General features: G+C 44.2%; 1 protein-coding gene across 1 annotated transcript in view; it reads right to left on the bottom strand.

Moving 5' to 3' along the window:
* Window positions 1–362: 362 nt before the first annotated feature.
* Window positions 363–22532, bottom strand: part of BTNL9 (butyrophilin like 9) — a 37992-nt gene continuing 15822 nt past the window's right edge. Inside the window, exons 3-13 of the mRNA XM_057709082.1 lie at window positions 17708–17828; window positions 14941–15075; window positions 12827–13174; window positions 10142–10423; window positions 7113–7241; window positions 6899–6931; window positions 6602–6622; window positions 5404–5424; window positions 5119–5145; window positions 2398–2424; window positions 363–1518 (exon numbers count right to left, since the gene is read on the bottom strand). Of these exons, the coding sequence (XP_057565065.1) occupies window positions 893–1518; window positions 2398–2424; window positions 5119–5145; window positions 5404–5424; window positions 6602–6622; window positions 6899–6931; window positions 7113–7241; window positions 10142–10423; window positions 12827–13174; window positions 14941–15049 (1623 nt within the window). The 5' untranslated portion in view covers window positions 15050–15075; window positions 17708–17828 and the 3' untranslated portion in view covers window positions 363–892. The remainder of the gene's footprint in view (window positions 1519–2397; window positions 2425–5118; window positions 5146–5403; window positions 5425–6601; window positions 6623–6898; window positions 6932–7112; window positions 7242–10141; window positions 10424–12826; window positions 13175–14940; window positions 15076–17707; window positions 17829–22532) is intronic.

Below are 22532 nucleotides of genomic sequence, written 5' to 3'. Positions count from 1 at the left end.
TTTCTACTCCAGCCCTAGAACCCACCACTTCTCCAAGTTCATTTTAGTGGGACTTGACAGTGAAAACTAGGATCTGAGCCCTAAATGAACTCACTGCTTATGAAGTGTCATTGTTTCTAAACCTTTCTAGAGCTAGAAAATATATACAAAACTATTAAAATACACAAATTAACTGATACCTCTAGTCTTATCCAGTAAGGTTTCTCCTCGTTTTCCCCCATTCCAGTTTCTTTCACGTCTTCCACAGTGAACACCCTGACTCTTGGCAACACGGATATATTTTTACTCATTAGCTCAATCCTACAACACACACAAATAAGCTTTGGAATTGCCTCTTTTTTTTTTTTTTTTTTTGCTTGGGTATCAGTGTTTTTATTTTTTAAAGAACTTTTGAGATACAGTTGACATACAATAAACTGCATATTTAGAGTGTACTATTTGGTATTTTTTTTCTTATTAGTAATGTATATATAGCAATCCCAATCTCCCAACTCATTCCCCTCCAACCCTCCCCACTTTCCCCACTTGGTGTCCATATGTTTGTTTTTTACATCTCTGTCTCTATTTCTGCCTTGCAAACCGATTGATTTGTACCATTTTTCTATATTCCGCCTATATGTGTTAATATACGATATTTTTCTCTTTCTGGAATTGCCTTTTCTTCAAAGAAAATCATATTCATACACGTGCACATACACATCTGCATAGACAAAGGTCTCTCTTTGCCCCCCTTCTGCAACACTGAGCCTTTTAACCTTTGCTGACATTTTTGCGCAGACACTGGGATCGGTGTATTTGTTTGCTCTAGAGGAAGCAAGAAGTGGGAGAGCAAAGCACTGAATGGGTATCCAGAAAGCCGCCCAGGACCGAGTCCTGTGGCCATGAGGGAGCCTCACCACAGGCCCAGGGCGGGGTCCGAGGGCTTATAGGGCTGTAACCAGGTGTCACTGCCCTCCTCTTCAGAGACGCGTTTCTCTCTCACTGGCAATGGGCAGATGGTGAGTGGATCCGGGTGTTTGCTACCGTCGTGGGCTCTAGGCCTGAAATACGCGCAGAGTGCCCCCGAGAAGGTGTCAGTAAAGGTGAAGATGTGGGAGCCGTCGGATACGTTGAAGAAGGACAGCTTTCCCGCCTCGCAGTCCAGAAAGATGCCCACGCACCGGGGCGGCACGCGCAAGGTGAGCGCGACGCGGTGCGGGTCCAGCACGAAGTACTCGCAGCCGTTCCACAGCCCCATCACCCAGTATCCACACGCCGGGCTCAGGCGCGCCTGTCCTGAGCGTGGCACTGCTGCCAGGCACACGCCCAGGAACCAGCGGCTACGGCGGCCCACGTGCACCTCCCAGTAGTGGCTGCCCGAGGAGAAGCGCTCCCGGCTCAGCACGCACATCTGCTCAGAGAACCGCTGAGGGTCACCCGCCGCCGAGCCTGGCACCTCTCTGCAGGAGGACACGCTCTTGCCATCCTCCGAGACCTCCAGGCTGGGGTGGGCGGAGCCAGGATCCAGGGTCACATTCACTGCATAGAGGCACAGGGTTAGTGCCTGCGAAGGACGGTTCTGCCCCCACCCTGTCCTCTGCCCCCTCCCCCGACAGGCAAACCTCTAATTCTCCTGATGGACCACTCAGTGGAGTAGTCACCCCCTGTCCTGAAACCTCCCTCCCACCACCCCGGGACTGAAGGGGCATGGAAGTCACTCCCTAGTTTTTGAAAGTGATAAGTGGAATTCCATTTCTTTCCTGAACCAGAAAGTTCTTGAATTCCACGGTGCCACGCAGAGCAGAGACAGCAAATGAGGTAGGTTTGTGGGGATGGAGGCAGGCTCACTTTCCCCAAAACCTGGTCAACAGGAAGGAGCTTAGGGCTGGTCCTGTCCTGGCTGCTCTCACCACCCTGTGTGACCATGAGATCACAAGTGAGCTCGGGGCCTCTTTTACAGCCATTTTAGGATTTTAAAACTGAAGGAAACCTCTAAGATCATCTAGTCCAGTATCTTGCACTCCAACACCGCCCAAAAACCCACACCGATTTGATGGATAGGATCCCTAAGGATCCTTCTGTCAGATGATGTGGGAGGTTCCTTGCAAGCTCTGTATTCTCTCCTTCAAAGAGGCCCTAGTAGCAATCTTTCTGCCAAATGGACACATTTAGTAAAACCCAGAAAGTGATGTGTGTGTGGGAGCATGTGTGTGCAAGTATATGTGCAATCATATTTGTGCATGAGAGAATGTATGTGTTCAGGCACACGTGTCATGTCATGTGTGTGCAGGTGAGCTCGTGCGTCTGTATGCAGGCTCCTGGACAGACCCTTCCTCTGATCTCAATTCTAGATACCTCCCTTCTGATTAAGATCCAGCCGACCTAATTCATAAGACACAGTTCCTTGCCGTCAGTTACCTGCATGTTGTTGGGCTGCCTTCCACTCTGAAACCAAACACAGAGAAAAATGAGGCTCAGAGATCTGAGTCGGTAACCCTGGAATCTTGAAGGAGGTTCAAGATGCAAAAGGGATGCCAACAAAGTAAATAACCTCATTCCCACTGTGATAGCTGGTTTGGATGCAGACTGGCCTGGGTCCACCATGTCATCTTCCCAGGAATTTGGGATTGGATAGGGGGCTGGTGTCAGTGCTGGCTTGTACCAAAGCTGTGTACAGGCTGAAGTTGTGCTGGGAACAGTGGGATGACAGAGTAGGGGCAAAGAGAACCAATACAAGCAAGTGGGATACCTTGAAGAGTGGAAAAGAGCCTCAATTTCTGACTGGCTTAGTCCCCAGGAGTCCCTGCTGAGCTTGGCTCCTGTCCTAACACATCCTCTAGACACCTGTCTTGCCCTCTTTCTTACCATGAACAATTCTGTGTGAATTTCTGTTTTGTTTTATGTTGTTCTCTTTTACAACAGAGTACCAAAGCCACAAAATGCACAAGCAGTAGAAGACATTTTCAGAGCTCCATAAATTTACAGCAAGGCCTTTCAACCCTGATTTTGCATCAGAAAACCAGTAGAACTTTAAAAATATAGAGCTCTTGCATAGAATAACCCAATTAGATAGAGATGTCAATTCTCCCTAAATTTATTTATAAATTCAATGCAGTCGCATGTAAAACTACTTTTGGATTTTTTTAGGAACTTCATAAATTTATCCTCAAACTTATATTTTAAAAAACTCCATTAATTTTAAAAAGGAAGGGGAAATGGAGGAGGACTTGTACTTTCAGGTACTTTAAAAGCCACAGTAACTGAATATGCACTAAAGGTGATGCCCACATCAATGGGGAAATCACAGATGGTGTAGTAGGTGCCATTGGGAAAACTGACTTTTTATATGGAGAAAAATGACTGAATTCTCACCTAACACCACATAGAATGGTGAATTTCAGATGGATTAAAAACCTATACATAACACATATAAGTGAATAGAAGAAAATGTAACAGAATATCTTTGTGACCTAAATGAAAGAAAGATCTTCTTCAACAGAGCTTCAAAAACACAAGCCATAAGGTAAAAATGTGATGAATTAGATTTTATCAAAATTATTTCTTTTCAATAAGGGGCACCATTGGACAAAGCTAATAGCAGGTGACGGAAGAGAAGGAATTCACAATGTGTACTAACAATGAGGGATTCATATCCTGTATGTATATATCATATACAATAATAGTAACAACATTGCATGAAGGAGGCCTACAAACCAAAAGGCTCCATTCCCCAGCACTGACACCAGCCCTGCCTTGTGAATCAACAAGAAAAAGATAGCAATGCCATGTGGAAAGTAGGCAAAGGACAGGAACTGGCAATTTTCAGGAGAGGAAGCCCCCAAAGCCAGCTAGCATGTAAAGAGATGCTCAAACTTGTCAGTGTCCAGAGGATTGCAAACCAAAAGAACAGCTACTTATCCCCATTGACTGGCAAACTTAGAAAGCTGGCTCACATGGGACGTGGGCACATGGAGCCTCCATGCCCTGCTGGTGCAGGATGATGGCACTACCTTCAGGGGATCCTTCTCTCCCACTTAGGGACACATCCCCCATGGGCCAGCAGTTCCCCTCTTGGGAATACATCCCAGAGAAATCTCCACACAGGGCCAGAAGGCAACACATTTTTTGGCTCTTTATTTAGCATTGCTTGTGGTGGTTTAGAGTTAGAAGCAGGCTGGACGTCTACTCCAGGAGGGTGGCTGGCTCAAATGGAGTGCTCTGAAGCAAGGAGATATTGACTAGATTTACATGCAGAAGCAGGGATGGATATTAAAACACAGTGCTGAGTGAGAAAAGCAAGGAACAGCATGAGACTGTAAATGTCTTTACAGAAACTAAAGTGCATGTGCACAAAACAGAAATTCACCTCTTGCATAAATACATACGAAACAAAGACATGCATTAGACTGTTCACTTTCTGGGGGAAATGGAAGAAGGTATACGGAGAAATATTTACATATAAGGTAACATGTCATATTTACATTTAAGGTAACTCTCACCAGGAGTAGTGAGGGTCTTTGAGGGTGGGCACCGGAATCTACATGATTCTGATGTGCAACCGGGATCAGCACCAAAGACTTACCGTATGCTTACACTTCAGGATAATATAAAAATAAACATAAAAATAGAACTCAAGGGACTTCTTAGGTGGTACAGTGGTTAAGAATCTGTCTGCCAGTGCAGGGGACACGGGTTCGATCCCTGCTCCAGGAAGATACCACATGCCGCGGAGCAACTAAGCCCATGTGCCACAACTATTGAGCCTGCGCTCTAGAGCCCATGAGCCACAACTATTGAGCCCGTGTGCCACAACTACTGAAGCCCACATGCCTAGAGCCCATGCTCCACAACAAGAGAAGCTACTGCACTGAGAAGCCTGTGCACCACAAGGAAGAGTAGCCCCCACTTGTCACAGCTAGAGAAAGCCCATGTGCAGCAACAAAGACCCAATGCAGCCAATAAATAAATAAATAAATTAAATAAATAAATCTCAAATATAACTTATACCAAATGACATAGATTAATACATGTGTGTAGCAATGGAATAAACCAGAATGAAGCATAGTCAGTTAGTCAGAGCAGGTGACAGGGATGCTGAGATGTAAAGTGGACAGTGGGAGGAAAATTGGCTTCACTCACCAGCCTGGCCTTCAGCCCTTCTCCACTCTGAAGCAGCCAAGGAAAAACAGAATTAGAACACCAGAAGTCCCTGCAGCTTCCTTGTTCACATGTCAAATTTTGCACCAACCCCCCACTCCTTTCCCCTTTCTCCTGCCACCCACACAGCCAGCAGAGTTCCAGCCTGGCCATCATACCTGGTTGGGAGATGAGAAGAACATATAACCAGATGCTATCAATGGATAACCAGATGCTACAAGGTGGACAAGAAGAAATAGTTCTAAAGGAGGAGGGGATGTCACTTACCCAGCTCCACTTGAAGCTTCTCTGTAAGCAGAACACACAGAGAAAACAGCAGCCTTTAGATGAGTGGAACCACCTTCCCATGGCAGTTAGGCCACTGGGAAGAGGTTTCTTAGTTCTAAACCACTGCTCACCCCAATCCCATCCTAGATGCTGCATCAGCCATCTGCAGGATTCTTATGCCTCATCCTATTCTTTGCTCTAAGGTAGAAGTCTGCGCAGGGCTGGGAAGGGGAAACATGTCTCGATACTGAGGAGCCTCTTTCGAGGGTTCTGGTCTGGTTCGAAGAGGCTACCGCTCACTTGCCCTGAAATACAAGTTTTTCCTGGGGAGGAAGTCCCATGTAAGTTCAGGCACTGAGATACATTATTTACTGGGTGCATTATTTACTGACCTGGGAGGACATCACACTCAATTATTTCCCCTGGCCAGATATCAAAACTGATATTTTGCCACTAGAAATGTATTCCTCTGATTTGTCTAATCTTTATCCTCTTCTAAAAGTAGGACTGGGAAAGGCAACAATAATACACTAATTCAGACTATGGTGTTAATGACTTATTGTGGCTATTTTTGTTGTTTGGTTGACTACCTTTCTTATTTGTGTGTTTTCCCTTCCATGACTAGGTAGACTGCAAAGCTTCAACTTCACTATTTTGTCTGGTGTTTTACTGAGCCAGGCAAGGTGGTTCTCAAAGTCTTCCCCCACCTATGGTGGCCTTCTCTTGTATCCCCTCTTCCTTTAGATTCACTCTTCCCTCCTCCCCCTACATGGTTTCAAGGTGCTGAGTTTCCCTGGGGAGAAAAGTGGATTTGATAAATTACTTTTACTTTGGTGCAAATTAAAGATGTCTTCCATCCCAGTGACATTTGCATTAAAAAGAGAAGGCTATCCTAGGAAGATAAATGAGAGGGCGTAGACCTTTAACAGTACAATTGTAACTGAATCGTATAATTTGCAGGAGACAGCCTGGCAGAGTCTATCCAGAGGGTCTTAGGTCAGACTTCCTTGGTAGGTGCACACAAGTTGGTTTGGGAGTGGAAAGGCGGGAGGTGCAGAGGGATGGATTTAGAATTAGATTGCTGCCATCCTTTCCTCTCCAAAGGGGGCTTAAAATCACTGAACCCCTGCTTATGCTGTGCGCCAGGCTACCCACCTAGCCCACAGCCAGCACTGTGGGCATGGCACCCAGAACGTACCCAACTCCGCTTTGAGTTTTCCTAAAGAAAGAAACAAAGAAAACAGGAAATTCTCCATTAATCACTGAGGCCTTGCTTCTCCAAAGTACACAGACTTGGAACCCCATGTGCTCTGGAGAGCCAGTTTGAGCTGGATGCAGGCTCTGAGGCAGGAGAGGTGGAAGAAAACCTCTGTCGCACCCCCTCTCTGCCCTCTTCCAAGCCCCCCAGTGTGACCTCAGGGTCTTCTTTGACCCAGCGCCCCCACTTCTGCTAGTCAGTGATGTGGGCGAAGAGTGTGTCTTTCCCCCTGCTTACCTTTGTCCTTCTCTGCCTGCTTCTTCAGCTTCTCTGAAAGGAAGGAAAAAGTGGAGTGCACGTGAGTATGTGCCCTCCCCTGCCTCTTTCCACCACCCACTCCAGCCCTGCCTCCGCAGGTTGCCCCTCAGCAGTGCCCCACTATGGCCGCCTCCACCACTTTCCTCTCGCGCAAAGCCAGCTCCAGGAGGGCAGCCCCCAGCCTGCCTGGTACCTTGGGATCTCCGTTGCTTCCGAAAGAAGTACAGCACCAGCATTGTGAGGGGAGCCAGGAGGAGCAGCAGTCCTACCAGAGTCCCGAGGAAAGCTCTCTTCCAGGGGGAGGTTCCCGGTAAAAATATGTCTAGGAAACACCCCACATGGAGTTGTCTCGATTTAGTCATCACTAGACACTAAGTGAGAAGACTAGTCTGGACACTGCGTGTCAGAAAATCTTCCCGGTGATTGGTTGTCCTTTTCTTGCCCCCACCATAGCCATCTGTAAAACGGATATAAGAGCACCATTGCACAGTGCTCATGAGAGGTAGCATCCGAGGAACAGAGGGAACTTGAACTTGCTCGGCCCAAAGGGGAAAAGACTGCAAACTGAAGGATGTGAAAAGAAGGAGCTGATGGGCTCTGCCCAGTCCTCCAGCTTAGAACTTCTGTGACCACGGCCCTGACCTCCCTCTACTTCTTCCCACTCTTGCTTTACATCTAATGACATGAGAATCCAAGGTGTTGATATCTGAAACCCAGTGAATAATTGCTCTCTACTGCTCTGATGAATCCACACGTCCTCTCCTGTTTCTTGCAAACGCCTGGCTTCTACTTCTCGACATACCTTTGGAAGAACTGATAGCAAAGCCTTGCAGGGCTGACTGACAGTTCCCCTCTTCCCTCTCCAGGCTTCCTAGTGAGGATATGCCTGGAGGCAGAATGTGGTGCAGGGCTCACAAGGACAATGGTCGGAGAGTAAAGAAATAAATGCAAAATACAGAGCAACCTTTTAGAAACTCTTGTGGCAATTTAATAGCCACAAGGGACTTCCCTGGTGGCACAGTGGTTAAGAATCTGCCTGCCAATGCAGGGGACACATGTTTGAGCCCTGGTCTGGGAAGATTCCACATGCCTTGGAGCAACTAAGCCTATAAGCCTGTGATCTAGAGCCCACGAGCCACACCTACTAAGCCTGCGAGCCGCAACTACTGAAGACTGTGTGCCTAGAGCCGGTGCTCCAAAACTAGAGAAGCCACTGCAATGAGAAGCCCGCACACCACAACAAAGTGCAGACCCCACTTGCTGCAACTAGAGAAAGCCTGCACATAGCAACAAAGACCCAATGAAGCCAAAATAAATTAAGTAAATTTAATTTAAAAATAAAGAATAGAGAATAAAAAATTTAATAGAATAATTTTGTGTTTGTTGAAGATAATCATAAGAAATTGGTGCTTTTATCTCAGTGGTGTTTAAATTTTTTTCTCTTTTTATCGTACTAAAATATACATAACATTTACCATCTCAATCGTTTTAAGCTTATAGGTCAGTGGTATTAAGTACATTAACAATGTTGTGCAACCATCACCACCAGAACTTTTTTCATCTTCCCAAACTGAGACTTAGTACCCATTAAATACTAACTCCTCATTCCTCCCGCCCCTCCCCCCCCTCCGGTAACATCTATTCTACTTTCCCTCTCTATTCTGGTACCTCATATAAAGAGAATCATACAATATTTGTCCTTTTGTGTCTGGCTTATTTCACTTAGCATAATGTGTTCTTTTGATTTTTAATTTTATTTTTCTAGCAGTGCATTTTCATTGTCTTGGTTAAAAGTATTGAGCCACAAAGGACTGGTCCTTCACTACAGATGTTTTTGAAGCACTGACCTAGGAGTTAAGAAGCTTGGGGTCCTATGCCTCCCTGACCTGTAATCTCCACCTTGCCTTTCTGTTACAGCCTCTCCTGCATATTTCCAGCTAATCAAATAGCTAGACACACTTCCATCTCAGGACTTTTGCACTTGCTGTTCCCTCCACCTGAATGTCCTCTCCTTGAATGGACTCCTTGGAGATATCCATGTGGTCCACACCCTTTGTCAGGTAGACACAAATTTAAAAATTGGGTTTCTCCTAGTGCAAAAGGGGAGGGAGATTCCCTTTCCCTTCTCTCAGAGTATTTCCTTTAGAAAATTTGTAAATTCTTTCTTTATCCCCTCGGGACGTATCTAAGTCTTTGTGAAAGTTAAATAAGCCCCTTCCTTGCCAGTTTTACAACCCAGGAATGTTTTTTCTTAAGGAGCTCAGAGCCATCTCTTTGAAATGGAAACATCAAGGATAAAGTACCCCTCTCTCCAGGTCTCCTGGGAGTTTCACTTAGGCACCTGGCTCCAAGTTGTAAATACATGCTTGTCATAGAGATAAGAGATATATTATTTCTCCTTTGGATAAAGACAGCTAACACAGATGTTACTAGTTACCCAATTACCAGGTGAATTTCAGGTGAACTATGTGTGACATATGGTGCTATGAAGTCCTCTTACCTGAGGACAAGTTATCACTTATAAGGGTGAGGTTTCTTTCTGTTATGGTAATATAATTATTGATTTGGACTGATGTGAAACATGGCCCATAGATTGGGTTTGTCCTCAAGACTTAAAACAATTAGAGCCATGAACATCAAATCCTTCAGATGCCTCACAATAAAACTTTGATCCTAGATAATGGCCTCACTTTCAACTCAATGCCTAATGGCCTTCTTCCCTGATCCACCACTTTTAAATCCATAAACACATCCCACCCCACCTTAGCATGCTTCCCTGTTTCCTGTTTCTCTGTCTCACCTAACACCTTCTAACGTGTGCTGTAATTTACTCTTTTGTGTATCTGTTCCCCCCCACTGGAATGTGGACCTGAGGACAGGGGTTTAGAGAATATTGTGGGTGCTCAATAAATATTGTTTGAGGGATAAAATTAGGAACACATGGGCTCTCATGATGCCCTCCAATCACTAGAGTTTCTGGATTTTAATGCATGGCCATTGGTTCATAATGTTGGCTTTCTGGGGCTTCCCCCGATTACTGCTTAGGTTATCAGTCGTACTCTCAGTAGGTTCCTGATATTATGGCTTTGAAGGTGTCAAGTTCAGCCCACCCCATACACAGCCAGGCTCTAGTGCCATTGTGCCCTAGTAGATGGTCTTTGGGATAATGGGCATGAAGAACTTGAGGACCAGGAAGATGAGGGTGAGCTGGCACCCACTGACCTGCTATCTGGACCACAAACTCTTTCTTCTGGCTCAGAAGGAGGTTCTGGATGGAGCAGGACACGTTGCTGTGGGCTCCCTCTTGGACGACCACAGAGGTTTCCAGACTGAACAGGCCTTGGGCATCCTTGACGATGGCTTCAGTCTCTGGAGACAGGCAGCGTCCCTGATGGTCTCTCCACTGAGCCTGTGGCTTGGGGTACCAGCCACTGGAGCTGCACGTTAGCTGAATGCCTCCCTCCTTGAAGCCCTCAAGGGAGATGTGAGGGTCAGAGCCCACCCCTGGGAGAGGAAGGAGGAGTGGGAAAGATCAGGCTCCTTCCCAGAAGTTGTATGTGAAGTTCATGCCACCATTCACCATTTGCAGTCATCATAAGGCATTGTGACTGTGGCCACTCTTAACACACTTGTGGGCTTGCAGCCCTCCACCATGGACTATAAATGACAGGCTAAATCATTGGTGGCATGTGGGGACAGCACTTACCTCTGAAGGGCATTTTAAAATAGGGAAGGGCAGCTGATATTTAGTCATATAATGCAAGGGACAATCCCCTTAGAATGAAGAGCAATCACCCCAAATTTCAATAGATTGTCTCCTCTCTCTCTTGAATCCCACCAACACTCAAGTGCCTCTGCTATATATACTTCTTTATCTCTCTATCCAGGTAAGCTAGCTTTATACGAGGATGAGTCAAAAATTATCTGCACTCTGGCTGTAGAATTTATTTTAATTAACTTTCAGAAAAGACAAATGCATCATTTTTCAACATGATCTCCTTGCTTTTCAATACACTTTATCCATCTGTCAATAAGCTTTTGCATGCCCTCATTAAAAAATGTTTTAGGCTGAGCTGAGAGCCACAAATGCACTGCCATCTTCACTTCTTCATCAGAAGTGAATCTTCATCCTCATAGGACTGCTTTCAGGGGACCAAACAGATGAAAGTCTGATGGAGCAAGATCAGGACTATAGGGAGGATGCTTTAACACCTCAAAATGAAGTAATCCATGACAGACTTAGGTTTTGAAATGTTTGTGCGAGATGGGTACTGAAACAACTCACGGAAGGGCATAAACAGAAGCATTTGGCTATCTGCAAACAAAATTTGGACTGATACACTAAGGAAGGTGAAAGTTTCTTAGAATCATTCCTGGTGATGAGACCTGGATTCATCACTACAAGTCTGAGAGTAAATGGCAGAGTATGAAATGGAAATATCCTCAATTGCTGACCAAGAAAAAGTTCAAATGTCAACCATCAGCTGGAAAATTGATGCTTATAGTTTTTTGGGATTCTCAAGGGCCAGTATTGGAACATTATCAGGAAAAAGGTTCAACAATCAACAGTGCTCATTACAGTGAGATGCTTATTGAAGAGCTGAAGCCTAAACTTCAGATTAAAAGCAAAGGACTGCTATCCAAGGGTGTTATGATCTTGCATGACAATGCACACTTCTGCCCACACTGTCGACACTCTGCAAAAACTTCGTTTTGAGGTGTTAAAGCATCCTCCCTATAGTCCTGATCTTGCTCCATCAGACTTTCACCCGTTTGGTCCCCTGAAAGCAGCCCTACGAGGGTGAAGATTCACTTCTGATGAAGAAATGAAGACAGCGGTGCATTCGTGGCTTGCAGTTCAGCCTAAAACATTTTTTAATGAGGGCATACAAAAGCTTGTTGACAGATGGATAAAGTCTATTGAAAAGCAAGGAGATTCTGTCGAAAAATGATGTGTCTTTTCTAAAAGTTAGTTATAATAAATTCTACAGCCAGGATGCAGATAATTTTTGACTCACCCTTGTATTTTGAATATGCAAAACATTAAGATGGTTTAAATGTCAATACTGTAAAAAGAAAAAGTAGATCCAAAAAGCCCCAGCTCTTACTCCATCCTTTCCATTCCATTGCACCCTCTCCTCCCTTAAGTAACCAATGTCATTAGCTTCTAATTTATCCTTTCTGTTTCTTTTGTGCCATGTTTCTCCTTTCTTACACAAAATTTACCATGCTATAGAACCTATTTTGCATCTTGCTTTTGTCTCTTAAAAACATCCTAGAAATCACGTCACATCAGCTTAGAGCTCTTTCTCATTTTTTCCACTCCATAGTATGCTTGGATATTTAGGGAGTCTCCACTGTTGTATAATGTAAACTTATACATATGCCTTTTTTCATATTGGAGCTGTGGGAGGTATATCTTCAGGGTTAACTCCTAGAGATGGCATTGCTGTTCATAGGGTAGATACATAGGCAGTCCTGTTAGCTATTGCCTAATCCCCCTGACCTGCAGCTGTAGGACTTTGAACCCCATCAACAAGGTAGGAGGGGGCCTGCTTCCCCACACCTCCAAGAGTGTGTGGCCCAACTATTGAATGTTTGCCAATCTAATAGGTAAAAAAAAAAAAACAAAAAACAAAAAACAAAAAAACTGAATCTCTGTAGCTTTCTCTTTTTCTCACTAGGAGTAAAAGTAATCACCTTTTCTTATGTTTAAGGGCCATTCGCATATCTTTTCTGTGTGAATTCCTTTTGTTTACTTTCTAATGAATCTTTCTTTTTAATACTTTTTTTTTTTTAATTAGAGATATTTCCCCTTTTTTCTGTGCTTTTCTATCTATCTACCCTTGAGCTCTCTCCAAATGGAAACTTTTCTCTGCTCTACTGGGCCTTGACCAGGTCGCTCACCTGCTACCTCCAGCTCCCAGACGGCTTCCTCAGCGAAGTCGCTGGAGAGGAAGCGGCACCCGTATGGACCCTCGTCAGCGGGGACCACACCGCGCAGCCGCAGGGTCACGCTGCCATCAGCGATATTTTCAGTGAGGAGTTCGGTCCTGTTCTGGAACTGCGCCATCTGCTGGTCGTAGAACTCCTGCCGCTCCCGGTACAGGTGCACCACGTCTGAGGTCTGGCTCCGGAACCAGAGGATCTCCATGTGCTCGGCGTCCCGGTACGGCGACAGGTGGCACGAGAATTCCACCTCATCCCCGACGTGTGCCAGAATAGGTTCCCCAAGGCCTACCACCCTGACCTCCTCTAGGACGAGAACCCAGACAATGGCCCAAATCAGCTCTTCACAAATATGGGGGTGGGGGTGTTTTTGTTTGTTTGTTTGTTTTTTTGTGGCTCAGAAATCCACAGTAAACCATTCAAATGTCAAAGGTGAGACACTCTAAAGGACAACGGGTCCGGCTGCTTGAACAAGTAATTGTCATGAAAAAGTTGAATGTGCCACTTAAAAAATACACAAGGAACATTAGAACCAAATACAAATGTGTGGTGCTGGACTGGTAGCTGGTTTGAACCAACCAACTGCAAATATTATTTTGGGGACAGTTATGTAAATATGGCCAAGGCATTAAATTAAATGGGATCTTGGCAAAAAAAAAAAAAAAAAAGGAAAAAAAAAAGCAAGTTTCAAAATCATATATACACTATCCTGTTATTTGATTTAAAATTGACATATTTGCATAAAGGTGCAGAATAAAATATCTGAAAGGAGAATGACCAAATTATTGATGGTGATCATTTCTGCATGGTGGGAATAGATGTTTTCTTCTTTTTGCTTTGTCTGATTTCCTAATATTTTATAATGCACATGGACAGCTTCTGTAATAACACAGGGCATTAAAATAATCTAGAGGGGCTCCTTGCTTCATGGGTTTTCCTATCTAAGGCTAAATCTTGCTTTCAAGATTTTAATTTATCTGGATCTTTCACCTTATTTTCCTCTGCAGTGATGTCTCCTCTACTCCCTGTTTTCTGCAGTTTCCTTGAGAGTTGCTATTCCTGCTGCAGCGCCTTTCTTGTCCACCCTGCATGCCTTCATTTTTTTTTCTGGCTTCTGTGCACCTTCTTTCCTTCTTTCCAAGCTCAGCTCAATCCCACCCCAAATTCTTCCTTTATGAATCCCTCCCATCCTTCACTTTGCCCATATAGCATGGGGGCACCTTTCTTCGTTCCATTTGAGACCTCTTGTTGCACACTGGGTGTAGCTCTGACACGGTCCCTACCAGCTTCCCTCTCCAGGTTCTCTCCATCTGTCACTGCCCCCATGCCTGATGTCTGGCCCTCTTCCTGGGCACACCCTGCCTCAGTTTACTGCCCATCTGTCATCTTCCTGGATAATATGCATCCTGAAAGGCTCTACTGAAATAATATCTCTTCTCTATGGCCTTTCTTGGCTTTCTGGGAAAAACAAATTGGCCTCTTAGCTGTGCTCCCAAATTTTTGGATACATTTCTCTTGCAGCTCTGGTCATACAGCTGGACAACCGTGTATGTCATGTCTCTCTCCTTCCCTTAAATGACTGAGGATCTGGGCTGTGCCTGGCCACCTTGATATCGCTGGTTTCCAGCTCAGGGAATTACGGAATTGTATTTGCATAATTAGTTTCCACTTTCAGTTGCTTCTTTCATGAGAGATGGTAAGACTGGGATCCTTCCTGTCCGTCAAAAGCTATGGCTTATATGCAGGACAGGAGTTAAAAATATTTTCCAACTAGTTCAGCCTAAGCACAGATAGATAAGAATTTCCTGGCACCCTCCTGCTATGCCTTCTGCCATGCTTGTGAGCTGTGGGGTTGTGGGTGGCTGCAGGGATAGTGGGGGAGCACTGTGGGGCTGGATGGTGTTCGGGGCAGTGGCTCTTTAACAACTAGGGTAGAAATCTTATATTTTAGCCCCTGGCATGGCCTGGTACAAGGCTACAAGATCTCAGCCCTGGGATCACCTGCAGGAGGGATGGGCAGAAGCTGAGGTGCTCACATCCTGGCTGTCTGGGCTGCAGATTAGACATGTTACCTGAGTGCATCTCCCCAGGCTGAAGGAGGAAGAGTAGGTGAGTGAGGACGAAGAGACTGCTGAGCAGATGTACTCGCTGGTAGCGGTCCAGGAAGACTAGGAAATCCATCGCTTTTCCTCAGCAGTGGGGGCCACCTGGAGAGGAACAAAGAGGTACTGGAGTGACGCAGGAGAGCTGGAACTCCACGCATCAGGCCTGACGCCTGTCACTGCCCCAATTATTTTTTGTCTGGTTCTTGCAAGCTCCAGTGCCTGGCTTCTTTTCAATCATAGCCAAATGTGAGAGCTGCTTCTAATTTTAACAGGCAGCACTGCTTATGGTGTTGTTGGCCCTGCTTGGACTCACAGAGTTGAGAGAGGACAAGGCCAAAGGGTCCCAGAGGAAGCAGTTTCAGAGCTTCTCATTGTTTAGAGCCAGGAATAGAGCCATGCATTGTGTGGAGGCTGAGCTAGGATTTAGTGACTTTGTCCAAACAAAGGGAAATCTATAAGGACTCCCAGATGCCTTTCCCTTCTCTCTGCCCAAACTTGCTCCCAATTCCCTTTGACCTGGAACATCAAGTCCACAAAACAGAGAAACAAACATAGAGTTCTAATCTTCCCAATGTAGGATGCATGCCTGGCTGCCTTTTAACTCCAACCACATCTAGGACAGCTTCTTCCAGCCATGAGACCTCAGGTGGCGCTCCCAGGAGGTCAGCTGGTGACTGTCACTGAGTCAATAGCATCTTTAAGACCATACTGATGGTGGTGTCCCAGCTGGCCCTCCCCATCTGTGGCCCTGGAGACCCAGCCCCAGTGTATGCAAGGGCTGTTCCCTCTTCATTCCTGACGCCCCTTTGGGATCTGAAGTAATGTCTTGCAGTGTGAGAACCAGTAAGCCTGGGCAGCTGATACATTTTGGAAGGTATACAAGCCTCTCCACATTTCTCTTCTATTTAGCTGTGGGAATTTAGACAGATTATGCAATGTGCTGAACCTTAATTTCTTTGCTTAAACAAGGAAGAAACCAATCTAACCCAGAGGTTTGTTAACCCTCCTATGGGTGGGATTGGTGGTCTTTAAAGAAAATTCAGTCTTTTTTTTTTTTTTTTTAAGAATTGGTTTAGTGAGGGTTTTTTATTTATTTATTTATTATTTATTTATTGGCTGAGTTGGGTCTTCATTGCTGCGCACTCTCTCTAGTTGTGGCGAGTGGGGTCTACTCTTCATTGCGGTGCACAGGCTTCTCATTGTGGTGACTTCTCTTGCTGTGGAGCATAGGCTGTAGGCATGCAGGCTTCAGTAGTTGTGGCACATGTGCTCAGTAGTTGTGGTTCGTGGGCTCTAGAGCGCAGGCTCAGTAATTGTGGCACACAGACTTAGTTGCTCTGTGGCATGTGGGATCTTCCCCGACCAGGGCTCGAATCCGTGTCCCCTGCATTGGCAGGCAGATTCTTAACCACTGTGCCACCAGGAAAGTCCCAAGAAAAGTCAGTCTTAACCCTGGTGGTCCAGTGGTTAAGACTCTGCACTTCCAATCCAGGGGACCCCAATTCGATCCCTGGTCAGGGAACTAGATCCCATCTGCATGCCGCAACTAAAGATCCCACATGCTGGAACAAAGATCCCACGTGCTGCAACTAAGACCCAGTGCAGCCAAGTAAATAAATATATTCAAAAAAAAAGAAAGAATAAAAAGTCAGCTCCTCTCTCTGCCTCCATCTTCCAAACATCTGCTCTCTGCTCTCCATCTTCTTCCAGAGGCTGCATCCCTCTCCTTTCACTCCATCATAGCACCCCCAGAGCAGAAAGGGCCATGGCAATTTCTACTCTCCAGATCCCCCAGTCTCCCTTCTCCCTCTGCCTGCCTCCCCACTCCACTGTTTGGTTTTCCTTTTCCCACAGACCTATGAGGTGGCACACGTTCCTGGGATCCTATGGCTGCAGAGCCTCAGCCACACCGTCAGCAATATCACCAGCAGGGTGTAGATGAAGGACTTTATTTTTTTGTTGAAGTAAAGTTTATTTACAATGTTGTGTTAATTACTGCTGCACAGCAAAGTGATTCAGTTATACACATATATACATTTTTTTAATATTTGTTTCCATTATGGTTTATCATAGGATATTGAATATAGTTCTCTGTGCTATATAGTAGGACCTTGTTTATCCATTCTATATATAAAAGCTTACAGTTAAAAAAAAGAAGAAGTTGAACTCAAAAAGAATAGAATGAGGGAGGCCAGCGGGGGACCTGAGACCCAAGCAGGCGGCAGGAACCCCAGAGCAACCGGGTAGGACCTGGGGGAAGTCAGGGGGGTGGGGAAGGGGAAGCCAGACTGGACCGGCACCCCTGGGGGTTGGCTGGGGGAGGGGGGAGGTTCCCACCTGGTGGGACCGTTGGGGGCTGGGGAGATCGGGGAAACTGCAACTGGGTATCTTCTGCCCTGGAGGCCAGGAGTCCTGCCGAGCTCCCTGGCTTGGGGGCCTGCTGGGCTCCCCAGCAGGGTCCTCCACCCTCCAGGGTCCCCTACGGGCTGCCTGGGTCCTGGGGGTGTGGGAAGGAGGAAGAAGGGGCAAGGAGGTGGAGAGGCAGACAGGAGGGGGTGGGGGCTTTGGGATTGGGGTACCAGGAGGCAAGAGGGGTGTTTCGCCTGCCCTCTTGGCTAGGGAGGCCAACTAGGCTGCCGGGCCTGGTCCTTCACTCTCTGGGCACCCTCCAGCTGCTTAGAACCTAGGAGGGGGGCAGGTGGGGGAGAGGAAGTGAGGCAGAAAGGGACCTTACCAGACTGGGAGATCTGGGGAAGTGCCACAGGCGTTTCCCTAGCCCAGCTGGCCCTGGGAAGCCTGTTGGGTGTCAGAGTCTGGTCTCCTGCCTTTCAGTGCCCCCTGCAGCTGTGAGGGTTCTAGGGTAAGAGGAGAGAGGGGGTGAGAAAGAAGAGAACCCAAGGGGGAGGGACCCTCCGAGACTAGAGGACTAGGGAAGGTGCCTAGCATCTCTCCCACCAACTCGGGCCCAGGGAGCCCGCTGGATACCTTGACCTGGTCCTTTGCTCCCAGGACCAGAGGCATTCCTGGGCCCCTCTGCCTCATTGGGCCTAAGCCCCATTCCCCACCACCCCCAGGGCCTTTTCTAAGCATAGGCCCTGCCCATTGCCTAACTTCCCCCCCCCACTCCCACATTTGTCTAAGCCCCGTCCCCACAGCCAAGGCCTTTTCTGGCTTTTCTTTTTCTTTTTTTTTCTTCCCACCTCCTCACTTAAGCTATAGCTGTTGTTTTACCTTCCAGTTGTTGCTCCATCTTTTTTTTTTTTTAATTTTTTCTAACACATCTGTTAGTTTTCTATTATCATATTTTTTATCTGGCTATTTTTCTGCTGTTCTCCTACTTTTTAAAAAAATTTTTTTTTCATTTTCCCTGCTCCACACGGCTTGTGGGATCTTGATACACAAGCCCAGTGTCAGGCCTGATCTCCTGAGGTGGGAGCTCTGAGTCCAAAACATTGGACTAACAGGGAAACCCAGTTCCCAGGGAATATTCTTTACAGTGAGGTCTCCCAGAGGTTCTTAGCTCAGCATCAAGACCCAGCAATACTCAACAGCCTACAAGCTCCAGTGCTTGAAACCTCAGGCCAAACACCCAGTGGGACAGGAACACAATCCCGACCATCCAATGTTGGGGGGAAATGAGATGATAAAAAAATATGTCACAGATGAAGGAACAAGGTAAAAATACACAAGACCAAATAAACGAAGAGGAAATAGGAAAATTGCCTGAAAAAGAATTCATAGTAATGATAGTAAAGATGATCCAAAATCTTGATAACAAAATACAGAAAATATAAGAAACAGTTCATAAGGACTCAGAAGAACTAAAGAACAAACAAACAGTAACAGATAACAAAATAACCAAAATTAAAAATATTCTAGATGCTATAAACAGCAGAATAACGGAGGCAGAGTTGGAAGATAGAATGGGGGAAATAACTGCCATAAAGCAGGAAAAAGAAAAAAGAATAAAAAGAATGGAAGACAGTCTCAGAGACATTGGTGACAACATTAAGTGCACCAACATTTGAATCATAGGCATCCCAGAAGAAGAAGAAAAAAATAAAGGGTCTGAGAAAATATTTGAAGAGGTTATAGTGGAAAACGTCCCCAACATGGGAAAGGAAATAATCAATCAAGTCCAAGAAGTGCAGAGAGTCCCATACAAAATAAACCCAAGGAGAAATACACCAAGACACATATTAATCAAACTAACGAAAATTAAACACAAAGAAAATATTAAAAGCAGCATGAGAGGGGCAACAAATAACATATAAGGGAAAACCCATAAGGATAATAGCTGACCTTTCTACAGAAACTCTGCAGGCCAGGAGGGAGTGGCAGGATATACTAAAAGTCCTGAGAGAGAAAAACATACAGCCAAGAATACTCTACCCAGCAAGAATCTCATTCAGATTTGAGGGAGAAATCAAAAGCTTTCCAGACAAGCAAAAGTTAAGAGAATTCAGCACCACCAAACCAGCCTTACAACCATTGCTAAAGGAAATTTTCTAAGCAGGAAACACAAGAGAAAGAAAAGACCTACAAAAACAAACCCAAAACAGTTAAGAAAATGGTAATTGGAACACACATGTCAATAATCACTTTAAATGTAAATGGATTAAATGCTCCAACCAAAAGACACAGACTGGTTGAATGGATACAAAAACAAGACCCTTACATATGCTGTCTACAAGAAACCCACTTCCAACTAAGGGACACATATAGACTGAAAGTAAAGGGATGGAAAAAGATATTCCATGCAAATGGAAGTCAAAAGAAAGCTGGAGTAGTAATACTCATATCAGACAAATTACCTTAAAGACTATTACAAGAGACAAGGAAGGACACTACATAATGATCAAGGGATCCATCCAAGAAGAAGATATAACAGTTGTAAATATCTATGCACCCAACATAATAGCATCTCGATACATAAGGCAAATGCTAACAGCCATAAAAGGGGAAATCGACAGTAACACAATAATAGTAGGAGACTTTAACACCCCACTTACATCAATGGACAGATCATCCAAACAGAAAATTAATAACAACATACAAGCTTTAAATGACACATTAGACCATCTCGACTTAATTGATATTTATAGGACATTCCATCCAAAAACTACAGAATACATTTTGTTCTCAAGTGCACACAGAACATTCTCCAGGATATATCACCTCTTGGGTCACAAATCAAGCCTTGGTAAATTCAAAAAAATTGAAATCGTATCAAGCATTTTCTCTGACCACAATGCCATGAGACTAGATATCAATTACAGGGAAAAAAATGTAAAAAATACAAACACATGGAGACTAAACAGTTCACTATTAAACAACCAAGAAATCACTAAAGAAATCAAAGAGGAAATCAAAAAATATCTAGAAACCAATGACAATGAAAACACAATGACCCAAAACTTATGGGATGCAGCAAAAGCAGTTCTAAGAGGGAAGTTTATAGCAATACAGTCCTACCTCAAGAAACAAGAAAAATATCAAATAAACAACCTACCCTTACACCTAAAACAATTAGATACAGAACAAAAAAACCCCAAAGTGAGCAGAAGGAAAGAAATCATAAAGATCAGATCAGAAACAAATGAAAAAAAAATGAAGGAAACAATAGCAAATATCAATAGAACTAAAAGCTGGTTCTTTAAGAAGATAAACAAAATTGATAAACCATTAGTCAAACTTATCAGGAAAAAAAGGGAGAAGATGCAAATCAACAGAATTAGAAATGAAAAAGGAGAAGTAACAACAGACACTGCAGAAATACAAGAGATCATGAGAGACTACTACAAACAACTATATGCAATAAATTGGATAACCTGGAAGGAATGGATAAATTCTTAGAAAAATACAATCCTCCAAGACTGAACCAGGAAAAAATAGAACATGTGAACAAACCAATCACAAGTATGGAAATTGAGACTGTGATTAAAAATCTCCCAACAAACAAAAGCCCAGGGCCAGATGGCTTCACAGGCAAATTCTATCAAACATTTAGAGAAGAGCTAACACCTAAGCTTCTCAAAAACCCTACCAAATTATAGCAGAAGGTGGAACACTGCCAAACTAATTCTACGAGGCCACCATCACCCTGATACCAAAATCAGGCAAAGATGTCACAAAAAAAGAATATTACAGGCCAATATCACTGATGAATATAGATGCGAAAATACTCAGCAGAATACCAGGAAATAGAATCCAACAGCACATCAGAAAGATCATACACCATGATCAAGTGGGGTTTATCCCTGGAATACAAGCATTCTTCAATATACGCAAATCAATCAATGTGATACTTCATATTAACAAATTGAAGGATAAAAACCATATGATCATCTCAATAGATGCAGAAAAAGCTTTGGACAAAATTCAACATCCATTTATGATAAAAACTCTCCAGAAAATGGGCATAGAAGGAAATTACCTCAACATAATAAAAGCCATATATGACAAACCAATAGCGAACATCGTTCTAAATGGTGAAAAACTGAAAGAATTCCCTCTAAGGACAGGAACAAGGCAGGGGTGTCCACTCTCACCATTATTATTCAACATAGTTTTGGAAGTTTTAGCCACAACAATCAGAGAAGAAAATGAAATAAAAAGAATCCAAATTGGAAAAGAAGTAAAATTGTCACTCTTTGCAGATGATATGATATTATACATAGAAAACCCTAAAGACTCTACCAGAAAACTGCTAGCACTAATCAATGAATTTAGTAAAGTAGCAGGATACAAAATTAATGTGCAGAAATCTCTTCCATTCCTATACACTAACAACGAAATAGCGGAAAGAAAAGTTAAGGGAACTCTTCCATTTCCCATTGCAACAAAAAGAATAAAATACCTAGGAATAAACTTGCCTAAGGAGGCAAAAGATCTGTATGCGGAAAACTGTAAGACACTGATGAAAAAAATCAAAGACGATACAAACAGATGGAGGGACATACCATGTTCTTGGATTGGAAGAATCGATATTGTGAAAATGACTATCTTACCCGAAGGAATTCACAAATTCAATGCAATCCCTATCAAATTACTAATAGCATTCTTCACAGAACTAGAACAAGAAATCTTACGATCTGTATGGAAACGCAAAAGACCCCAAATAGCCAAAACAATCTTGAGAAGGAAAGATGGAGTTGGTGGAATTAGGCTTCCTGACTTCAAACTATACTACAAGGCCATAGTGATCAAGACAGTATGGGACTGGCACAAAAATAGAAAGGTAGATCAATGGAACAGAATAGAGAACTCAGAGATAAACCCAAGCACATATGGGCAGCTTATCTTTGACAAAGGAGGCAAGAATATATAATGGAAAAAAGACAGCCTCTTCAATAAGTGGTGCTGGGAAAATTGGACAGCAACATGTAAAAGAATGAAATTAGAACACTTCCTAACACCATACACAAAAATAAATTCAAAATGGATTAAAGACCTACATGTAAGGCCAGACACTATAAAACTCCTAGAGGAAAACATAGGCAGGACACTCTATGACATACATCAAAGCAAGATCCTTTTGGACCCACCTCCTAGAATCA

This window comes from Hippopotamus amphibius, chromosome 15 (genome assembly GCF_030028045.1).
Source record: "Hippopotamus amphibius kiboko isolate mHipAmp2 chromosome 15, mHipAmp2.hap2, whole genome shotgun sequence".
Classification (NCBI taxonomy): domain Eukaryota; kingdom Metazoa; phylum Chordata; class Mammalia; order Artiodactyla; family Hippopotamidae; genus Hippopotamus; species Hippopotamus amphibius.
The sequence above is the reverse complement of the archived record's forward strand: the minus strand, read 5'-3'. Positions and strand labels throughout refer to the sequence as shown.